Genomic DNA, 24,534 nt, shown 5'->3' with positions numbered 1-24,534 from the left:
TGCTATATCAGCCCCACAGTCATTAACTGAAATAGAAACAGTTGTGTATGAGGCTTAAAACTGGGTGAGGAACAGCCAAACTCTGCTACAAAGGTGAGGTTGTAGAAGACAGTTACATGTCACAGGTCATAAACCATGGCAATACTGCATCAGCAAGGTCTCTCCCAGGCAAAGATTTCAAAGCAGACTGTGGTTTCAAGATGTTCTATTTTTCTTTTGAAGAAGCACAAAGAAATGGACAACGTTGAGGACAGTAGACGCAGTGGTCGCATAGGCAAACGCAGGGGGGGTTTCCGTCTGCCTGGAAACCCCCCTCCCCAGCCCACACCATTACCACAATAGAAATAGTAAAATAATAGAATTTTACTAGTGCTGCATGTTCTTGGAATGGTGCCCATATCTAAAATGAAAACATTCAGCTCAGGCAGGATGGCCTACTGCCGCACCTAATGGCTTACTGTGATCGCTGGTCCTGTATCTGCTGGAAGTATGACACACAATATACTTTGTATCACACATTGTACCCTCTTCATGGACTGGCCACACTCACTCTAAAATCGAGCATTTGGAAACCCCCCTCTAGAAATCCTGCGTTTGCCACTGGGTCGGCCAAGGAAACATAGTGCATCAGATGAAAGACACATCATGCTTACTTCCCTTCAAAATCAGAAGATGTCCACACCTGCCTAAGAACTTTGCACAGAACAGTATATATGTATATGTGTTTAATAAACATATATATATATATTATATCTATACATATATATTAGGTATAGGATGGCGGCACTCCGGCGCCACCCTCCAGTACCTGTTTATTTCAGCCAAGTGCTGTTAATATGGAGGTAAGCAGATAAATTTGAACCATTGAGTGCCGGTCCAAGCTTTCGTGTGTGTGTACACACACACACACACACACACACACACACACACACACACACACACATTAAATTATTAATTATTATTATTAATAATAATAATAATGCTATTTATACAGTGTTTTACTCCTAATAGGACTAAAAGTGCTTTAAAAACACAAACCACAAGATACAAAATAAGCTAAACAGAAAAGAGAGCTCAGCATTTAGGTTGTATTGTTTTTGGAACTAGAGGGGCATTAGTGAAATGCTTGAGTAAATAGGTAAGTGTTGAGTCTGTTTGTAAAGGATTCTAGATTGGAGGCCTCCCGAACTGTATGAGACAGCGAGCTCCGTGGAGTCAGAGTCGCAAAGCTAAAAGATGGACCCTCCGAATGAATTAAAGGAGATTATTTTTTAGGTACTGGCTGCTAATAGTTCTCAATCTACAGACTGCAGTAAGGAAGAATCAGATGCTGCTTCAAGTACCTTGGGCCATAGTTATATAGGGCTTTGAAAGTCAGTAAGCCAATCTTGAAATAGATTAGCCATTTTATAGGCAGCCAGTGGAGTAGAAAATGGGTGTTATTTGTAACGGGGCAGGTTACATCCTGACAGATGCATTTTGTACAAGCTACAAGCGGTGCAATTCTTTTGCTGGGAGTGCTGGGAGACCCAGGTAGTGGAAGCATGATCATCCAAATGCATGTATGCAGAAGCGTCACTCGGGTTGGTGTCACCCGATCCTGTAATGCACGGTGACACCCCCCCGTCAACCAAAGAAATAAAATAAAATCGGTACTAAGGTGCGCAGTTCCGCAAACTCTTCCCCTTTACCAGTCCAGCAGTCACACTGTACTCCTCACACAATGCCAGGTGACGGTGCCACGCCCGATATTCTGGGTTGCAGTGCTTAAAGTGGTCCTAGAGATGTGGTGGAATTACCCCTCCCCCAGCGATTTATTAACAAAAGGACAGCATGCGCCTAAGGCGTGTGGCGCAAAAAAGGGGCGTGATCTTGAAAGAAAGGGACATGGTCATACAATACTATTTCCAATTCAAATTACGCCACACAGTAGCACAGTCTTATCCACATTACACCGCACATAGTGCCCCTGATTCACATTACACCATAAAGTAGTGTCCCTTATTTATGTTCTGATACACAGTATGCCCATTTTACACAATGACCACATTATTGACCCTTATACACAATGCCTACAGTAGTAGTGCCCCTTATTCAATGCCCCCAGTAGTAGTGCCCATTATGCAGTTCCCCTTTAGTAGTACCACTTTATGCAATGCCCAATATGCAATGCTTTCTGTATTAGAGCTCATTATGCAATGCCCCCTTTATTATAGCCTTTTATGCAATGCCTCCTATATTAAAGCCCATTATGCAATGCCTCCTGTATTAGAGCCACTTATGCTGTGCCCCCAGTAGCTCCCCTTATGCAGTGCCCCCAGTAGTGCTCCTTATTCAATACCCCCAGGAGCTCCCCTTATGCAGTACCCCCAGTATTGCCCGTTATACAGTAGGCCCAGTAGCACCCCTTATGCAGTGCCCCCTATAGTGCCCTTATACAGTACCCCAGTAGTGCCCCTTATACAGTACCCCCAGTAGCGCCCCTTATACAGTGCCCCCTATAGTGCCCTTATACAGTAGCCCAGTAGTGCCCTTATACAGTACCCCCATGAGCTCACCTTATGCAGTGCCCCCAGACAGTAGTGCCCCATATGCTGGGCCCTCAGTAATGCCCTTATACTGTGCCCCCTATACAGTACCCCCAGTAGTGCCCCTTATACAATACCCACTGGAGCTCCCCTTATGCAGTGCCCCCTATAGTGCCCTTATACAGTACCCCAGTAACGCCCCTTATACAGTACCCCAGTAGTGCCCCTTATACAGTGCGCCCTATAGTGCCCTTATACAGTACCCCCAGGAGCTCCCCTTATGCAGTGCCCCCAGACAGTAGTGCCCCATATGCTGTGCCCTCAGTAATGCCCTTATACTGTGCCCGCTATACAGTACCCCCAGTAGTGCTCCTATGCAGTGGCCCCAGAACGCCCCCAGTAATGCCCCTTATGCTGTGTCCCCTCCCCTGTGCAATACTACTTACCTATCTTCAGGATGTCCAGGCTGGCTTCCACTAGGAGTGTCCAGGCGCGCACCTCCTTCTTCCTCCGGCATGCCGCATGCGTGATGACGTCACCGTGGCCGGCGTCCAGAGCAACACACAGGCACAGAGAGATGCTCTATGCCTGTGTGTGGCTCTGGACACCGGCCGCGGAGAGAGAATCAAGTGACCCCCGGCAGCGGCGGAGTGCAGGGCCTTGGGGTCGTCGGTGGTGCTGGGGAAGGGGGTGTGCTGGCAGCAGATGCAGTCCGCGGGTCTGTATGTTGCTCTTTTTGGTGTCACCCTATTGAAGGGTGACACCCGGTGCAGGCCGCACCCCCCGCACCCCCTTGTGACGCCACTGCATGTATGACTTTAGGCAGATCTTTGAACCAGCTAATGACTGTGCCATCCAGTCCACAGATTTTTTATAGGGCACTCAATCAGAATCCCATTGTCCATCAAATGCTGCAGAGAGAACCAGAAGGAATAGGATTCACCTCTATCTCTTGCCATCAGGAGATCATTAACATACTATGGCTGTTTCAGTACTTTGTCTTCTGAATCTCGATAAATAAGACTGTGTTTATGACCCCATTATAATCTTTGGATCACACGCAGAGTTAATAAAAAAAAAACTGTTTAATCTTCCTCTCAGTCCATACTCACTATTTCATTGATGTCCCAATGTATTTGTACACCTCCAGCCTCATTCTTTCACTCTGCCCACCATGTGCTGCAGCTCCTATTAAAATCTTCACTGGCTTCCATTCCATAGTTCCTCTTTTTTAAAAAACATAAACAAACAAAACAAAACACCGGGGGCAGTCATGGGAAGCAAGCAGGCCAAAAAACACTTCTCCCCTGGAACCGTTTAAGTGGAATCGGTATAATTTACCCGAATCCCGACAGCGGCTGCCCGACATGGGTGAAAATCCTGATCGTCCCCAGGTAAGTATTCACTAACCTAACCTCCCCCCCCTAACCCTCCTTAGGGGTGCCTAACCCTAAACTTCCCCCCAGTGCCTAACCCTAATCCCCCCTCTAAGTGCCTAAACCTAACCCCCCCTTCCCCGCCGCCTAAACCTAAGTCCCCCGGGGGGTGCCTAACCCTAAATCCCCCCTGGGGATGCATAACTCTAACCCTCCCTCCCCCTAGCCTAACCCTAACCTACCCGGGGGGTGTCTAACCCTAAGTCCCCCCCGCTGGGGGGACTAACCCTCCCACCCCGCAGCTGTCCTCGCTCGGCATCACTTCGATCGGGATGCCGGGCGCTGGTCTCCCAGCATCGGTAAAATGACAGGCGTCTAGATTTAGACGCCTGTCATTTAACCCTCACCGGGATAAAGCAGTTGGGAAGCCGGCTGTCGGGATTAAGTCCGCCGGCTTCCCAACTGCATAACGTTTAAGTCCCTTCCCTCTTGCTCACCCCCAGTTTCAAAGAGGAGACAAATAGCAGTGGTGTCCAACAGACGGTCCTGTGTTTGGAAGAACAGAACTGTAAATTCTCGCTTTGTGACTGCCATCCCCAAAGCCCCTGTACCAGTGGCGTAGCTATAATGGGTGCAGTGTGTGCGGGGCACATGGGCCCCCGGGGGCCCCGCACTGCACACCCTCCACCCATATTATTTTAAACTTACCTGTTCGTGGTCCCGCGGCGGGTTTCAGTGCTGCTCAGAACACCGGAAAATGGCCACCGCTGCCAATTTCCTGGCGTTCTGCGCATGCGCAGTAGACTCCGGGCACACTCTAGTGCCCGGAGTCTACTAATGCTCTGGTGGCTGGCCAGCCGCGTCAGCCAGCTGATGGCCACCGGGAAGAGAGGAGGGGGCCCCGCACGTGGAGTGCACACGGGCCCTCCTCTCTTAAAACGCCCCTGCCCTGCACTGAACATAAAGAGAAGTATAGGCCCTCTGGTAAGCCCAATCAGGTTCATCCTTTGTAATTCCAAATCTATAAGAATCAAAATTGCTACAATTGCTGACCTTGATTGAATCTTCAGATCTAGACTATATTACAGAGACTTGGCTAGACGAAAATGCAGCGCCTATCTTGGAATTACAAGACTCAAGACTGAATTACAGGGAGGTGGAGTGTACATGTCACAACTCTCGGATGGCAAATGGACGCAACCGTATTTGGGGATTGGCGTGACCTGTTTCTGAGGCGCGGAGTCTAATGTGCCAGCGGTGTTCACCAGAGACCATCGCAAGAGGATATGGGCTTGGCTGCGTCCGACACACAGGTCGTGGCCCTGAGAATAGGTTCCGCTATACAGGTGCAGGGTAACTCTGGATGAAGCGGAGAAAACTTTCAGTGTAGTGAACAGGCCGGGTCAGAACCAAACGGACAACAAGGTACCAGGGAGCAGACGTGTGCAGGTTGCAGAGGATATCCAAGGTCAGAACCAGATTATCAAACACAGTACCAGGGATTAGACAGAAGCAGGTCAGGAACAAAGCCAAGGTCAAGAACAGACTTGCAGGCTGATTTCAGGAATCCTCTAACCAGTGCAGCTGGTGATTGCACTGAGCTGGATAATAGACTGCAACTGAAGTTTGCTGAGTAAATTCACTGGAACAGCTTGTGATTCCTAAACTGGAATACAGCAGCACACAGATCAGGACACAGGAACTGTAGATAATGAGCCAGATAGCAGTGATGGTTTTCTGCACAAAGGAGCCACAGGATAGAACTGAACTCTAGGAAGCAACTCTTTGCTCTGACACCAGTGTGAGTTCTCACAGGGGATATGAATCTGCTGCCAGTCCCTGATAGGCTGCTTAGGTCAGCTGAGGCAGGAGCACTCTCACTGGAAGAATGCTAGCAGCTGACATAATGCATGATGGTGATGTCAGTGATGTTATGGTTCTTGAACAAGGTCAGGCAGAAATCCTGACCTGCAGCAAATGGTAATGAAAGTCACACAATTTGAGCAGAGTGTGACAGTACATCAGTTTAAATAAACACTTAAACCTAAGGTACACTCAATGGAAATTACTTGCTCATTTGAGTGCGTCGCTGCCCGAAGTTCTACAGGATTAGGTTTCAGAGTACATCTCATTTACGCCCCCTGGAGATGGAAAGGTATGTCTACAAGAAATTACAGACAGTGTTACTGGAGCATCAAAGATGGCACGTCCTTGGGCATTTCAATGCAGGGGTTGATGCAGGGCTCTCACGCCTTGGCCAAGGCTTCCTGTGCACAATCAATGCTCGGGTCCTCACACAAATTATTCCTTCTGCTAGATATAAATGGTCACACTCTTGATTTGACTTCCAGATTGAATTAGAAGTCTCTGACCTAAAACTAAACCCAGTTATGTGGTCAGACCAATTTGGTTCTCAGTCAAAAATATTATTTTGCCTATGGAGTTGATCAGGTATCGTCCAAGGAGTGGTATGATTCCCAGGCTCTTGCAGCAAATCTGGATCTTTGTGCCATATTGGGTGTCTGTGACGTTCCTTGTTCCCTTGTCCATTATTATATTGGGGATGTCACGGCTGCAATGGATATTAACTCTCCTATGCTTATGCTACCAATCATACCACACTGTCAAGTTCCTTGGTTTCACAACAGTGTTAGTGAGCTCAGGAAAAAATGGTGATAGACAATGGAGTAAGACAAACCTGGTAGTGGATAACCTAAAACTAGTCAAACATATTGAAGAATACCAAACCCCAAGCATCTGTAAGAAAAAATAGTTCCTGCCAAGTGAGTTCATAGCAACAACAATAGGCCAACTCAGCTTTTCCATTCAGAGGAGATGGTTTGCAAACCAGTATGTCTGCAGCTTGATGAAACCCTCTCCCAGTCAATATGCAATGAGTTTGTGCACTACTTTGCAGATAAACGATCCTCCACCTGGACTGGAATTCCCATCATACCATAAAAGGAGTGTCAAGTTTCCAAGCCTGCAAATGTGAGACACCTATCTCTACATGGACTAGTTTTGACCCAATGGATGTAAGATATTGCTGAAATTACGCAAATGTTGCATCCCACCACCTGTGATCTGGACCCTGCCTCAACCAAGCTTCTAAAAGGGTGTATGGACATAATTGGCCCTGTATTTGCAAAGATAGTACAATGCTCTTTGTAGACAGGCGTTTTTCCTGAACCTCTAAAGCAATCAATTGCTAGACCTCTTCTTAACAAACCTAATTTAGATCCCGACTGTATGATCAACTACAGACTGGTATCAAACCTTTTATAGGAAAGATTATTGAGAAAGTAGTTGCAACTCAGCTGGAAGAACGTCTGTCAACCCATGATATTTATGATCCATTACATTCAGGAAAAGACATACCGCTGAAACAGCCCTGGTATGTTTATTTAATGATCTTCTGATAGCAAGATATTGTATTTAAAATAAATTCTTCAACAAACCCTAGTTCTCTAGAATACTTTACTTTCTTTTAAAGGGGTCATCTACTTTCTTTCGCTTTTAATACAAAGTGAAAGAAAGTATACTTTAAAAAGCCAATCATCATTATCAAGTTGATGATAACTGACATCTCCAGTATGCAACCATCTCAATATAGGATTAATGCGTATCTTTATGCACTTTAAATGTAGCCTCCTGTAGACGTGTTGCGTATAAAATCGGGTTGCCACTGGTCAGAATACCGACAGCGGCATTCTGACAGACAGAATCCCTACACCCATAGGAACGCACGGTGAGTGGTTTCCTAACCCCTACCCTAACCCTCCCTCCCCGGTGCCTAACTCTAACCTTCCCCCTAGTGCCTAAACCTAACCTCACCCTTCCCGCACCCTAAACCTAACACACCCTCCCTGGTGCCTAAACCTAACCTCCCCCCCAGTGCCTAAACCGAACCTTCCCCTCCACACACCCTAAACCTAACACCCCCTCCCTGGTGCCTAACCTCCCCCTAGTGCCTAACCCTAACCCCGCACCATAACCTACCCAGAGCCGTAACTACACTGTTTGGTGCCCTGTGCCAGAAAGTGTATTGGCGCCCCCCTCATTATTCAAAGGGACATAATGCACCCGAAAAAGGGGAATGGCCTCATGGGGAAGGGCCAGGGAAGAGATAGGGGAGGCCAGGAGATGCTGGGGATGAAATAAGAGAAAGCTACAAGTGAGAATGATAATAAACAGACATTTGACATGCCAAAACAGCGCCCCCTGACGTGTGGTGCCCTGTGCGATGGCACCGGCCGCACTACCCTAGCTACGGCCCTGAACCTACCCCTAACACCCCGATACTTACCTTTGGGATGCTGATGGTCGGGATACTGGTGCCGGGATCCCGACCTTTCAGGATTTTTATGCTGGTATTTACACCGTCGGCATCCCGCACGCCGGGATGCCGACTACATCCCCCTGTAGACACATAGGGCCTGATTCAGGACCGGACAGTATTGCACAGCCACAAGGAAGCAGCTGTGCAGTACCATCCAGCAAATAATATAATAATACAGGAGGCCTCTATAGGAAGCATACGTTTCCTGACAGCAATAGCGATCCGAGTGCAGTGACCGAAGACACTGCCTCGGATTACCATCGCGGCCATCAGAAGCGATGGCAGTAGCACCAGCCAGTCACTTACTCAGGTTGGCAGCCTGCGCGGCTAGGAAATCTGTGTCCTCTGATGCAGACCCTGGCCTCGGCACACCTGGAAAATGGGAACGCTGGCCAGACAAGCCCCCGCTCCACTCCCCATACGGCTTGGGGGATCTGTGAGCAAGATCACAAGACCCATTACTTCACATGCACAGAACAGGTTCTGCAGATGCACAGCTTTTCTAGTAATCGGAAATTTGCTCCAAAACCCTGGAAGACAGACCAGATTTTCCTTTACAGTACACCAGACAGATTGGACAGATATATCTGTCAGTGTGTCCCCAGTTTAACTGTACACAAGGCACTCTAGTGTCCAACATGGCACGTATACGGTAGACCACATTGTACAAATTCTGTCATTGGCCATGCAGGCCAAACAGCTAATTCATACCCAAACGTTACAATATGCTAATGACCACTTACACAGATTTACCAACATGTTCAATAAAACAAAATCAAATAAATCCCCAAATGGCTCTGTTGTTCTGACCATGTACTCAAAGTGATTTAACAGGAATATTGAAACAAATTATCAAACCATGCAATCAACCCCTAAAATACAAATGGAAATATTTGATGTATGTCGTTTTGCTGAAGCCCTAGCCATGAATCTTTAATAATTGTCAGTAACTAAAACTTTAATACATTTTGGGTGTGTTTCACCCAGGAGCTTGCAACAGGGAGAAATCTATGTTTGCCCTATTTGACTGTAGATGACTAAAACTGAACACATCTGCAAAGGCGTGTGCTTGTTATTGTAAATTGTATATTTAAGATATGCAGATAACCATGACAACACCTTGGAAATTTGATCTATAAATATATCTTATTATTATATATATATATATATATATATATATATAATATATATATTATATAATTATCCAAATATTGATAATGTTTTCATTGCTTCCTCATAATTTATCATAAACTTCATATACATTTCTGAATTAAAAATAAAGTGAAGTAAAGTAATCAGGATTAGAGTTCCGCCATAGCACTTATTTGCAGCAACTTATTACCATCCCAGGTTACAGCTGTTGTGGACAGTTCTACCATGCATCTTTTTCACAGGGCATTCTGGGACCTCTAGTCCCACAGTATCTGATGGAGCACAGATTTCCTGAATCTGTTCAATCTGGTAAAAAATGATAATCTGAGAGTAATTACATTTGCACACAGCTCTCCCAGCAGGAACTGCAGCGCTTAGTACAAGTAAAGGATTCCCAGATGTAGAGGGGTGGGAACCTGGCAGGCTGTCAGACTTTTCCGTGTTACATCTGTCTGGGAGACACTGCCCCACGTGTAGTACTAGCCCAGAGAAACATTGCCTTTTTAGGAGACTGAGAGGAAGAAAGACGGAGCTGCAGACATTCATCTGAGTGACAAGAGAATTGGCAAGGCAGAATGTGAATAGTTACATAGAAAACTGAGGGCTACATGACTACTGCAGAGCACCCTTCTTCATTTACACTGCACCCATCCAATAAGAAAGAAATGTTATCATTTTTGTATATTATTAACATTATTATATGTAGCAGAGAAAAAGTATGATAATATTAAACACATTTTCCATTCTTGCCCAGGGAGATGACAATCAGGATCTTACCTCTTGTGAACACCAGGCGCATAATGGACTGACAGCTAGACATTGCTCGCAAGAGCTCACCCCTCGTGTAGAGCAGATGGAGGCTGAAATATACAGATATTTCATGTTTAAGTATAGAATATAAGTAGACAATATTAATACACGCAGAACCATTTCCTCTGCAGACTGGGGTTAGGAACAAATGCAGACACATGATCGTGAGTCCTCTATGGTAAGGGCAAATAAACAATGGTAAGAGCAATATATTTAAAATTCCTTAAACATGACTCGAGCCATGAAAACATCCACATCACACCACAGTGCCTAGAACCCTTCACAATTTAACTTTTTATCAATTAAAAAAAAATTACTGCTATAGTTTGGCAAATATAATTTATGGACTAGGGGGTCTATGTACTAAGGAGTGATAAGAGACAGTGAAAAGTGATAAGTAAGTGATAAGGTGCCAGCCAATCAGCTCCCAACTGTCATCTAACAGGCTGTATTTGAAAAATGACAGTTGGGAGCTGATTGGCTGGCACCTTATTAGTTCCTTATCACTTTTCACTCTGTCTCTTATCACTGATTAGTACATAGACCCCTATATATGCAATTACAAATGTGTAGTTGTATAGGTGCTGGAGCTGCTCACAGGTTTCCTGTCTAATAGATCCAGGGGCTGCAATAAATAAGGGCAGCATTGGGAGATAATACCAGCTCTCGTCATGCCGCCCTCCATAATACATTCCTCTTCTCATTCATTGTCCATCCTCCAACACTAATAAAGGGAGCATGAGGTGGGTGGTGATCAGGGCATTCATAGAACAATTATTTCCTGATCCATGTTGTCACTGTTAGAAGAGTGGGAATAAATGGCAAAAGGGATTATTGAATACATTTTTGTCGTCTTCTATATTTGTGTCAGGCATCCTGAGCTGGTGAATATGGCACTAACTGTCCTGTACAGATGCCACCCTTAAGGTGTGTACACACTGGGCGATATTACTGAGCGACTAAACGATTACGACATCGTAATCGTGCAATCGCTCAGTAATCGTGCACAAATCGTGCACTTTTATGTCAGAAACGACCAGCGATGCGCACTCCCGCTGGTCGTTTCCGACATTGTCCATCGCCTCAACATGCAGCACAACCTGACGATAACGACAGATTGGCATGTTCAGGAATGATGGACAGTGCCTGCACTGAACGACTGATCGTTCAGTGCAGACACTACAGGGGATCAGGAATGACGGTACGATTACGATGTCGTAATCGTACTGTCTTTCCTGATCGCCTAGTGTGTACGCACCTTTACTTGTTATATCTGAGAGATATCTGTCTGCTCATAAACTTAACACTGACTATAAAACTGAATTTACCTGGGCTCAAAAGGTACGATGGCTGCCATTCGGGGCCTCTTTTTATCAGCACTGAAGCCAAGTCTCATTATAAATTCCATTTCCAGAGAACGATTAATTATGTACTGTTCATGTTCAATGTTATATAACCCATTGTGCATATGAGCTGCCATGACGGCTTTCATAGTGAGACAGTGACAAAGCCCAAGGTCCCAGAGCATTGGTGCAAAATCTGAGCATTAGATGTTGGTGGCCACAGCCATGTCCCTAGGTTGAATTCATTATATGGAGTTAAAAGCTTTTTTAACAACAGGTAACAAATTTGATAATACATGCAATTGCTATTGAAAAATTAGCATGAAAACAGACACAGAGTATTCTGTGAATATAAGTCTAGTTGGTAGGTATGGAATGTAGAGAAGGATCTATGGAATCCCGGTGATGATAAAATGATTTTGTAGTTGTGTATTGCACAAGAGAAGACAGCAGTGACATCCATCATAACAAGCTCCTATAAAACCTGAAAAAGAAGCGTTCAGCAGTGTTTGGCTACTGTAAAGCCAGAGCACATCTTGTATTGCCTGTAGGATTATAATAATAATAATAATAATACTAATAATAATAATAATAAAGGATTATAATAAACCCCTGGAGACAAACTGGACTCAGAGGTGGCACCAGACCTTGTGGCCAAAGTCCTGGAAGTAAGATTTGCTATGAGATGTAATCCTCTAGCCCAGATATAGAGGAAGGTTCAATTTATTGTGGCTAAAATGCAGAGACCAATGCCATTATTAGTACTGTGATGAGCAGCGCACCTGTAATAAAAAAGTAGCATTCCTTATTTATGCTTGCACCTCCAGAGGACTAATTTGGGACAGGATACTCTGTGTAAAGTGTAAATACATTTAGAAGATGGTGAATGCTCCCGCAATCGAGCTATTGTATTTTCGGAGCTTGATGAATTTTGTCCCCATACTAGTGTATGGGGACAGCGGGCCATTCTGCCAGAGGAAGGTAAGCAGGAGATATCTGTGATACTAGTGTATGGGGATAGCAGGCCATTCTGCCAGAGGAAGGTAAGCAGGAGATATCTGTGATACTAGTGTATAGGGACAGCGGGCCATTCTGCCAGAGGAAGGTAAGCAGGAGATATCTGTGATACTAGTGCATGTGGACAGCAGGCCATTCTGCCAGAGGAAGGTAAGCAGGAGATATCTGTGATACTAGTGTATGGGGACAGCGGGCCATTCTGCCAGAGGAAGGTAAGCAGGAGATATCTGTGATACTAGTGCATGTGGACAGCAGGCCATTCTGCCAGAGGAAGGTAAGCAGGAGATATCTGTGATACTAGTGTATGGGGATAGCAGGCCATTCTGCCAGAGGAAGTTAAGCAGGAGATATCTGTGATATCTCCTGCTTTACCTTCTTGATGAATGGGCTGATAACTTAATTTCTACAATTGCAGGTGAAAATGTTAATTTCCACCTGTTTACCCTAATAGGTAAATTTACTAATGCTGGCCATACACACTACAATTATCGGGGCGATCCGCCCGATATCAGCGGATCGCCCCGATAATTGTAGCGTATGGGGGGGCGACCGAGGGGTAAATATTGCTCGGTCGGGCATGCCGGATTGTCCAGCATGCCAGTCCGATGCGATATTTACCGGTAAACTGTCGGCCGCATCGGGCAGTGTATGCCCAGCCGCGGCCCATGGAAGGAACAGTGAAATGTATCCTCCCCTGGGGGCGGAGCGCAGATGTCGGCTAATACACTGTGAGAGAAATCTCACAGTGTATGCTGCGGACATCTGCGGCTGGCAGGCTGCCAGATAAAATGTCTGTCGGTCTGACAGACATTTTATCTGGCCGTGGATGCCCAGTTTAAGAATCGTGTCTGTCCGAGATTAAACATGCTGGGTATTTCAGGGACACAAGTGAGTTTCTGTCAAACAAGCTCTGAGCCAGTTCTGGTACAGGAAAGTTAGGGTAAAAACAGACTTATGGGGGGCATCCACTAGACGATTTTATCCCTGTCCAACCTCTTAACGATTTTCCCTTGAAGTTTCCCTTGAAATATGATCTTCCACTCTGAACAATTTGCAAAGGATTTGCAAAAGATTTGCAAAGGATTTGCAAAAGATTTGCAAACGATTTGCAAAAGATCTGCAAACGATTTGCAAAAGATCTAACAATAAACTATGTTGTTTTAATCTGTAATTGAGAGCTTTCAGCTATAGTGGGCAGACAGTGGTTCATCGTTTGATCGTTCAGCATGAACGATGTGTAAACGATGTGTAAACGATGTGTAAACGATTTGTAAGCAATCAAGTGAAATTGACCTGCATGTTCAGTCGATGGAGGAGACGATCAAACGACCAGCGGGAGCGCGCATCGTACATCGTTAGAAACAATTACTGCACGATTTGCAAACGATGTTCAAACGATGTTTGAACGATTATCGAACGATTTTGTCATTATCGTTCAATCGTTCAACTTTATCGTCTAGTGGATGCCCCCCATTAGGGTTTCTCCTATTTTCCTATAAACAGCACTGGGCTGAACCTGTCGGGGGGCTTACACTATAGCAGGGAGACACACAGCGTGGGGTCCCCCTGCTATAATGTAAACCAGCACCAAAAAAATAAGGTCCCTCCCTCTCAAGTATCAACTAGCTCTGGGCTGAAAGCTTTTCCCTGCACCCCTGATGGCAGTGGGTACAGGGATAATGGGTTAAATATAGTACTAATTTTGTTCTTCACAGTGGGGCCAAAATTAAGTTACCTTTAGGGGTAAATTTACTAAGCTCGAATGAATTAGAATGCGGCTAAATCGCACGTTAAATGCATATTCGCAAATTACTAAACGCTAATTTGTCCCATTCTGAAGGGAAAAATTGGTGGAGAACACCTGAAACTCGAACGGTAACATGTTTTCGGACAAATAGACCATCGATCCATCAATAGGACTTGGAAATTTACTAAGGATTCAAATTTGTCATCGCAGAGGAAATATAGTGCAAATCAGCCGCAAAAGACGCTAAAACAAACCCAAATAGAGAGCTCAAATAGAACACCTTTTTCAATTCGAGTTTGACATCTGAACATACTTAACCATCACTGACACCTCAAATCTGTGGCCACTAAAAGGGTTAAGCATATGCATACAATTCTGGTAGAGTTTTCTGTGCTGGTTGGAGATCTTGTGGGTCTGTGAGATACCTGAGGCTCTGCCACCAGGCTAGAAGAAACCAGGGTCATGACACTGAGGACCTGATTCAGACCCGCTCGCTAGGATGCGTTCACTCGTAGCTGGCCGATTTTTGCATTCTGCGCATGCGTACGCATCGCAGTGCACGTGCGCGAACCACTGCGAGAGATTGGGAAGTGTTCGCTCGCTGTGCATAGACTGCCCAGCACAGTGAGTGACAGGAGAAGCCATTTGTGGGTGGTAACGGGCTGGCCGTTAAAAACGGGGGAGAGGAGGTGCGAACGCAGGCGTGCCTGAGCGTCTTAACGCAGTTTCAGAGGCGTGCATAATTAAGAGACAGCGTCATTGTACACCTCACCTGGTTGGATTTTATACTGAAGTGCTCGCAGTGCTTGCGGTAGGGTATGGTCTGCCTCAAGCGCTGCGATCGTACCCAATGTACCGATGGTTGCATACACTTCCTGGAGATGATGTGTGCAAGTGGGCGTCTTAAGACAGGCTGGTGGGTGTCTGCATACACAAAGCAATCACACGCCAAGACATAGTGGGCGTGCTAATGCCTTGCCGTGCAATCGCCTGCCTTGCTGTGGGTTGGCCAGATTTGCAAATGCTGGGTGTGTGCGAACGCATCTGGTGAGCGGGTCTGAATCGAGCCCACAGCATGGTCAGCAGTTTGTGCAGGTACCATGGAGGCTGCGCAAGCCTCGTTTCTTTAGGAGGCAATTGAAACTAATCGCTTTGCTTGATGGCGAAGTCATACATGCAATACTTGCCGACAATCAGTTCTCTCCTCCCGGGAGGGAGCTGATTGCCGGCTAACAGCGGGGGGCGTACCCGGCCATGACATCACATTTGGGGGTGGAGCCAGGGGCGAGCCGCGTGATCGCGTAGTTGTGGCCCCACCCCCTCTTCACAATGCCGTTATTTTTGGCATTGTGAAGCAGAGGGCGGGGCCACGATGACGCGATTCAGCGCAAAACGCTTCACCGGGTTTGAAAAATTTGATATTAAGTCTGCGGGGGTAGGGAGGGATGCCGGCTTCTGGAAGGCTTGCCTGCCTTTCCGGGGGGCCGGGAGTGGCACCCCAAAATGGGGAGGCTCCCGGCCAAATGGGGAGGGTAGGCCAGCCTGATACATGCCATGACGTGACTCGGTTGCACCGAGCATCTTTTCGTGTGACTTTTTTCCCTCAAATGTGTCTTATTTGCACTGTAAGCTTCTGCTGTTTAAAATGATATGCAGCATGCCTATCAGTGGCATATCAATAATGGGTGCAGTGTGTGCAGGGCACATGGGCCCACCGGGTCCAGGGGGGGCCCCACACTGCACACCCTGCACCCATATTATTTTAAACTCACATGCTCGTGGTCCCCGCAGCGCATGGCAGCGCTGCTCAGAACATTGGAAAATGGCAGCCGCGGCCATTTTTCCCGTGTTCTGAGCATGCGCAGTAGACTCCCCCCCCAGTAGTGGCCCCTCCATGCAGTACCCCCAGTAGTGGTCCCCCTTATGCAGTGCCCCCAGTAGTGGCCCCCCTATGCAGTGCCTAGAGTAGTGGTCTCCTTTATGCAGTGCCCCCAGTAGTAGTCCGCCCTATACAGTACCCACAGTAGTGGCCCCCCCTATGCAGTGCCCCCAGTAGTGCCCCCCCCTATGCAGTGCCTAGAGTAGTGGTCTCCTTTATGCAGTGCCCCCAGTAGTAGTCCGCCCCATACAGTACCCACAGTAGTGGCCCCCCCTATGCAGTACCCCCAGTAGTGGTCCCCCTTATGCAGTGCCCCCAGTAGTGGCCCCCCTATGCAGTGCCTAGAGTAGTGGTCTCCTTTATGCAGTGCCCCCAGTAGTAGTCCGCCCTATACAGTACCCACAGTAGTGGCCCCCCCTATGCAGTGCCCCCAGTAGTAGCCCTCCTATGCAGTTCCCTCAGTTGTAATCCCCCATATGCAGTGCCCCCAGTAGTAGCCCCCTATACAGTACCCACAGTAGTGGCCCCCCCTATGCAGTGCCCCCAGTAGTAGCCCCCCTATGCAGTTCCCTCAGTTGTAATCCCCCCTATGCAGTGCCCCCAGTAGTAGCCCCCTATACAGTGACCCCAGTAGTGGCCAGCCCCCCCATACAATGCCCCAAGTAGCGGCCCCCCCCTATACATTGGCCATAGTAGCGCCCCCCCACCCTATAAAGTGCCCCCAGTAGCTCATATGCTGTGCCAATGCCCCCATAGTAGCACCCCCTCCCCTTATGCTGTGCAAGTGCCCCCTTACACAAACAAACAAAAAAAACACACAACTTACCTGAATCCCCGCTCCTGCCGCCGCCGACCTCCGCTGTCCGGACGCTCCTCCCGGCCCGCTCTCGCTCTGCACCATGGGATGAGAGAGATGTCATGACGTGACGTCTCTCATCACCCGCTGCAGAGGGAGCCAGAAGACGGAGCTCATGAGTGAGCTCCAGCCGGCTCCCTCCGTGGACAACGCAGCAGCCAATGAGAGTCTGTCTGACTCTCATCGGCTGCTATTACAAACCCACAGCCGCCGCTGGAAGCTGTGTGTTTGTAAACTGTGTAGGGCAGACCGCTATCACTGCGGTCTGCCCTACACTTGTGGGGCCTGGGGGACTAGCGGCAGTGCAGGAGTGGCTATGGGCAATGCACCGGCTGCACCGCCGCTAGTTCCGCTCCTGTCTCGACGGTATGCAGTGGGGTTAGGGGGAGGGTTAGAGTTAGGCACTAGGTGGAGGGTTAAGGTTAGGCACTTTGGGGGGGAGGGTTAGGGTTAAGTACTAGGGGGGGTTTAGGGTGCAGGGAGAGAGGGTTAGGGGTAGGGTTAGGATACTTACCGACAGGTGTCGGTATCCTAAACCTGTTGGGATGCCGGCGTCAGGATACTGACCCCTGGGAACCAGAGCACCAGCATCCCATACCCAACCCGTTGTACCCCTGTCCTAATAAAAAGGCTATACAAAAAAAATGGGATAAAAATGCTAATATGACGCAGGGCACATTTTACTATTGGGGGTAATGTTACTGATTTTTACCACTGATGAGTCTTTTAGTGACATTGTACTTGCTGAGGGGTATGGTATCTGTATATTAATTCCGTATGGCCTGCTATGTGAGCTTTTGAGCTTTCCGTGTACACATGTGCAAAAGAAATAAAATCGCTCCACTGCTTCTGACATCGGTAGTGCCTTCTACTCAAAATCAGGCCCTATATGTGAATTATTCGGGATCCGTAATATGATGTCTATTGTTGATGCATAATATTGGGCTGATTGTGGGTTGTATAAAAATTACTATTTTTTTGCTTTACTTTGAATATAATTATATATAATACAGAAGTGATGGTCATTTATGTAGATAAATAACCATAATAGCAACAATTAGGGATCTTCAGCTTCATTAGGTTATGACTTCGAGCATGCATTTAGAATGTTATTACAGTTTAGCATCAGCTACAGAAAACCTGCTATAGAAGTGCCATGATCAGTTCTCTTCTACAGTGGAACGAGAATGTAACATTGATGTCATGAATTATTGACTGCAAATCTGGCAAGTTTCAAATCAACACAATGACGGCAGGAGTGGGTGGAGAGTTGAGCTTGATACCATCATCTACGTACTACGTATCTTTTCTACCCAACAACTATGGGATTAAACAAATTGATATACACTTTAGGAAATTATGAGCCTTCAGACATTAGTCATAAAATGAATAGTTAAGGAATCATAAACAGAAATAATCAGAATCATGTGGTTTGATGATGAAACTGTCTCTCCCCTAGTTGGGTATATTGTGCATATCCTCTCATAGCATAACTGCTTATTCAGAAAATCAGACGTTGATCAGTGTACACTACCATTTTTCTGTGAAACTCAGTCACACACTCTAAGCCATGCATTATGGGTGGTTTTCTATAAAAGTGGATTAATCTGAAAATGTTCTTATAATTAAAGACTAAGGGCCGTATTCAATTAGGAGTGAAAAGCCGTTTTTGGCGATAAAGTTTCGCGGGTGACGTCATTTCGCCATATGAAAAGTTTCCTCCGCATTCAATTCCGGAGACTTTTCGCCGGTGCGGAAACTCAATGCAATGGAACCGGTGAAAAAGTTTCGCCTATGAATAGGTGTAAAAAAAAAAGTGCAGAATTGGGGTTTTGTGCTACAAACTTCGGAAAACCCACCTGCACCCTTGGGACAGTCCCCCAAAGGTAAACTGCATCAAAAAAGTTTGAAAAATACTTTAGATCACCCCATAAAAGTATTTTCATTTCGGGGGTGAAAAGTCCAAAGTTGGGGGACAAATTTCAAAACTAGCAAAATAGACTCCAGGGGGGTCCCCAAATATGCCCCAGGTGTTTATAAGTTTGCAGGTGGTTGCAGCAGATGGATTTTTTATGTTTCTTAAAACTTCACTATACCAACTTTAAAATATGCTAGCACCCATTTTCATGTACCCCAAATTTGCTTGGACTACTTATTTTCTTCCAAAAAACCTGCAAAATGCTATTCTTCACCACTTCTGCAAAGACGCTAATTAACAGCTATTGAGAGCATTTAAGTACCCCAAATACCTTAAGCAGGCCTATTCGGGGGCATCTATAGTGATCCCCAATGTCGGTGCATCTTTTGGGGGTCTCAGGCTGATTTTCCCACATCTGACAGCACTTTTTTGCCTGTTTGCGTTTCGCCGGGTCCTGTTTTTGCCGATTTGTAATTGAATACGGGGACGAGCGCAACATTTTTTCGCATGGAAAACCAGTCCGGCATGCGAAAAGTACGGGATTTTCCGCACCTAATTGAATATGGCTAAATGTAATAGGGTGAGAGTTTAGAAAATGTGAGAGTTTTCTCACACTTTTTAAACTTAGCCAAAGAAATAGAATCAGAGAATAAAGTAACAGAGCAAATGCACATGTTTTTCAGACTCAAAAAACTCTCACGATTTAAACTTTCATCCAGGTGTGTTCCCATTTAAAAGATAAAACTCGACCAATATGAGAGATTACTGCTAAACTCTCACATTTTCTAAACTCTCACCCTATTACATTTGGCCCTAAATTCTCTAAAAAATTCTATACAATGTATACATTATCTTATGCTACATTAATCTTTTCGATCACACTTTACATATTAGATAACTAATATATATTAGTTGCTCACTGGTTATTACTATAGCTGTGGTTTAGGCTGTATTTATTTTGAGGCCAATCTTATCAAATCATATATATTAAAAGAAAAAGTTTTATAGTACAAATAATTTTATGCAGCAGTGTGCATGTCAGTTTCCCTCTTCAGTTAGGATCTTAAGCTGGGTACACACTAAACGATTGTGTACCCAGTGATGTCGCCGACGATCTCAGTGCCAACGGGCCGACATATCAGGCGGTCCACACATACTGGGCGATATGGTGCCCGACCGCCTTATATGCCTCCCCTCCTGCATAGCGCTGCATGGGATCGTCAGCCGCATCGCGTGATCTTACTGCATGTACAAAAGATCAGGCGATGAGGCTGACGACCCCACGGGAGCTCGCACTCAGTGGTCAGGGAACAGGGGTAAATTACCCCACATGGGGTAAAAATGTAATTCCTGGGGTAATGGACGGACAGCCGGGCAAGCATATGAATCATTCTATAATATAGAATGATTCATATGCATGTCCGACTGTGCCGCAGGGAGGCTCTAAGCCGGATGCCCGCTGAGATGTTATTACCAGCGGGCGCCCGGCTCCTTCCCTGCAGTGCCTCGTTAGATGGAGGCTGGAGTTCTCTTCTGAACCCAGCTTCCGGCTCTCTCCATGCGCACTATGGGAGAGATGTCATGACGTCTCTCCCATAATTCCGAGGAGCAGCCGGGTGGACAGGACGGCGGCGGATGCAGGAGCGGGGATTAAGGTAAGTGTTATTTTTTTTTTGTACAAGCGGCACTACAGGGGCATTAAATGGGGGCACTACTACAAGGGCATTATATGGGGGCACTACTACAGGGGCACTATATGGGTGCACTACTACAGGGGCATTATATGGGGCAATACTACAGGGGCACTATATGGGGGCACTACTACAGGGGCATTATATGGGGGCACTACTACAGGGGCATAACTATGGGGGCACTGCTACAGAGGCATAACTATGGGGGCACTACTACAGGGGCATTATATAGGTGGCACTACTATGTGATTCCTTCCTTTCAAATCAAGGGGGTAACTTCAGCGTATCTAAATATATTTTGGGGTAATAGGTAAAAAAGTTCCCTGACCCCTGCACTACACGATGCAGTGCATACACACTACTCATTTTTAACGATTTGTCGTTCTGATGTGTAGGAATCGGGCAAATCGTTAAAAATTACGTGTATTGTGTACGGGCCTTTATTTTTAACTTTTCTAACCTAAAAACCAATGTGGAGACTGCTATCTACTAAAATTTTAATGCAGGAGATACTTTCTGCATTCAGTAATGTAGAATACCGCAGTACATTTTTTTCAATGGGAACTGCAGTCTTCTCCAATTTAACAAGTTCTGAAGTCTAAACTATATGGAGCTTGCACTTCCCCCTTCCCCTACCCCTCTCGAAAACTAAAGCCACCTTTAGATAGCCATTGTACCTTATAGGCTACTTTTTCACTGTTTTACACAGGAGATTAAATACTTGCACAGGCACAGCTGACGTATCTGATGATTGGTAAGTGTATACACACTTACCAATTCGCCTACCCGGTGTGCTGGGCTTTACAGCTCGAATAAGCGGGCATTTAAATCGCCCACCCAGTTGAGCTGTCAACCACCGCTGGGTCCCCGCAGCATGTGTCTTTCAGATACATCGGCCATCTGCTATGCACATCGAATATGTCTGTGAACTAGGTAGTTCATATACATATCCCATGTACACACCCAGCGATGCACTATAGATGTATCATCCATTCAAACGAACGGATGATATATCTATCAGTGTGTAACCAGCTTTAGGCATATTGAGTCCAAACCCCCGAATAACTTTACTATTTACTCTTCAACAGGTTGGGATCTTATCAAACCCACTGTCATAACAAGAGAAGATCAATAAATAGCTCTGAAAGTTCATTCGTGTAGTGATAAGGAACAATGGGCCTGATTCAGACCCACTCGCGAGCGGCTGTCCGCTCGCAAGTGGGTCAATGGTGTGCACTGAGCATGCGCACGACGGAGGGAGCTCCGTCGTGCGCATGCGCGAGACGCGACGAGCGAAGGACTTTCCTTCGCTCGTTGTGTCTGATCAAAGGGGGCGTGCTGTCGATGTTGATTGACAGCACGCCCCCTTTGGTGGGCGTGCCTCCCAGACGGGGGCGTTCCCAAGGGAACGCCTACCGTCAGAAGCCGGCCCACTGACATCACTAGTGATGTCAGTGGGAGTGATTTTGGCTCTGATAGAGCCAAAATCACTCCGGGCCTTGCGGTTGAGAAACTCAACCGCAGGCTCCGGCTCGCAGTGGCGATGGTCGCGATGGTCAAGACCATCGCGACCATCAACCTGCACGCTCGTATAGGCTGTGGGTGGTGACCCACAGCTATACGAGCGTCCAGGAGGACGCTCCATAATTATGGAGGTGGACCCTGATTCAGAGCGAGCGCTCTGGTCAGAGCGTCTGGCTCTGAATCAGGGCCAATACTTTTTTGGGATCCAACTGCCATCAATGATAAGTTGGCCACTCAGGGACATATTTATTAATAGATGCAGCCAGCCCCCGATTATCATTCCTTATCACCGCAATTTGCTGCAATAAAGAATCCTTATTCCTCTAAAAGTATTATTACTGAGTCCCTGGGACAGGGGTACAGATAATAGCCTGTCCCGGCAATCAGTAAAAGTAAAGTGATTGCTTCCGTGATCACTTTACTTTCTATTTCGGCCAGCTGCACATGTGACAACGTATGTGCGAGCAGACAACAGGTCCCTCTCCCAAAAGATTTTTCTGAGTGTAGCCTATAGGATACAGCGGACTAAAACTATCTAAAGATGGCGTTAGTTGCCGGGCACAGGTTTTGGAGTGCAAAGCTTGGTAAATCTGACAGCTTTGCAGCCACCATAGAAACCTATGGAGGCTATCAGGGCCGTAGCTAGGGTAGTGCGGCCGGTGCACCACAGGTCAGGGGGCGCTGTTTGGGCCTGTAAAATTTCTGTTTATTATCATTCTTGCTTGTAGCTTCTTCTTATTCCATCCCCAGCATCTCCTGGCCTCTCCTATCTCTTCCCTGGCCCTTCCCCATGAAGCCATGGCCCTTTTTTGGGTGCATTATATCCCTTTGAAAAATGAGGGGGGCGCCAATGCTCTTACTAGCACAGGGCACCAAAAAATCTAGTTACGGCTCTGGAGGCTATGTCTGCTAGCGGAAATGGAGGGACCGTGGCAGATATGGAGATATTTGCTGCAGTCCCACAATGTTGGGGTGATAATTAATATTTACTGGTGTTTTCGGGGGATGTCCAACAAATATGTGCACAAATTGGCCCCTTATTCTTACAACAGTCCCTGAAACACAGGTAACCATAACCAGTGGTATTGTGCAATATCAAAGGGGAGCTAATGATTGTATTAAAACTGTGTACTCCAGCACACCTTTAGATTGTTTTAATAAATACAAATGTTTCATATTCTGGGGTATACATAATGTCGTTTTTATTTAAGAATTGTATATGGTTTGTGTTTCCTTTCTGGACCATGCCTCACCTGTGTTCTTGGTCAATACATATGTATTATTGTCCATTTAAGGCAAATCAAAGATCTCTTAATGTATTCATAGGATGTATGTGACCTTAACAGTTGTATCCAAATAAGCACATCACTTCATACTAATGTAGCTATTCCCTATATTGCCCTAAATCTCGGAGACATGGCCATCCATCAAAACAGTTTCCTACATAACTTCTTAGAATATTGCAGAACACGAGAATCTAACTCTAATTGCAAGCATGTAATACTAAAACAATTGTAACCAGTATATAGTCACAGTAATGGCATGTAACTACTTCAGAGTAAGCTATGGTCACAACATAACAGAACACATATACTGTACTACAGAGTACTAAATATTTATGTATAAACCCTACACGAACACAACACACTTCCCTATTTGAATTAACTCAATAGTAAGTACACCTGTATCACATGTGTACAGTAACCGTCACACTGAAAACTATAGACATACAAGAAAACTATTCAGAAGTTTAAATACATCTGTAAACTCACCATAGCTTCCAGAAGTGATCAGAAATATAAGGGTGAAACCCGTGTATACCGGCGTCATTTTGTAAAGTGGGGGGCAGCGCTGTACACACTACTCAGCCCCCACCCCTTGTACTGTATGCTGAGGATCAGCTGGGTACTAATTGTAAGCACGAACTGCAGTCATAACTCCTCCCGGTCCCTAGTTCACACCCTGTAACTACACTCATTCCTATCCTAATAAACCCTTCAGGACGGAATTCTCCAAACTACCGCCCCCCTCTGGTTACAACTTAGAAATGTATGTAGGAGTTTTAAACACCGTCACCAAACCGAAACAACTAGTTTTTATTGATTATTTAATTCAGGTCCACTTATTTGTAATGTATGTATAACATCAGTTACAGCCTTGTTTGAATGTCACTTATGTGTGTTTTGTTATTACATAGGGCCTGATTAATAACTGATCGCTATTGTGATCGCAGCAGCAATTACTCACGCAGTTCTGCTGCGAAAATATGCTAATGTTTGCAACTGCCCAGCCAGCATAGAGACGTCCACTACCGCTTTCTCACATCCGTAAGACCTCACAGTCCTATGTATACA

The 24,534-nt window shown here is 46.0% G+C and overlaps 1 protein-coding gene across 1 annotated transcript in view; it reads right to left on the bottom strand.

Moving 5' to 3' along the window:
• Positions 1 to 24,133, bottom strand: part of ITGB3 (integrin subunit beta 3) — a 118,981-nt gene extending 94,848 nt beyond the window's left edge. The window contains exons 1-2 of the mRNA XM_088442436.1: positions 23,953 to 24,133; positions 10,173 to 10,255 (exon numbers count right to left, since the gene is read on the bottom strand). Coding sequence (XP_088298562.1) covers positions 10,173 to 10,255; positions 23,953 to 24,010 — 141 coding nt within the window. The 5' untranslated portion in view covers positions 24,011 to 24,133. The remainder of the gene's footprint in view (positions 1 to 10,172; positions 10,256 to 23,952) is intronic.
• Positions 24,134 to 24,534: the final 401 nt, after the last annotated feature.

The sequence above is a fragment of the Taudactylus pleione genome, unplaced genomic scaffold, assembly GCF_031769625.1.
Source record: "Taudactylus pleione unplaced genomic scaffold, aTauple2 ptg000018l, whole genome shotgun sequence".
NCBI lineage: Eukaryota > Metazoa > Chordata > Amphibia > Anura > Myobatrachidae > Taudactylus > Taudactylus pleione.
The sequence above is the reverse complement of the archived record's forward strand: the minus strand, read 5'-3'. Positions and strand labels throughout refer to the sequence as shown.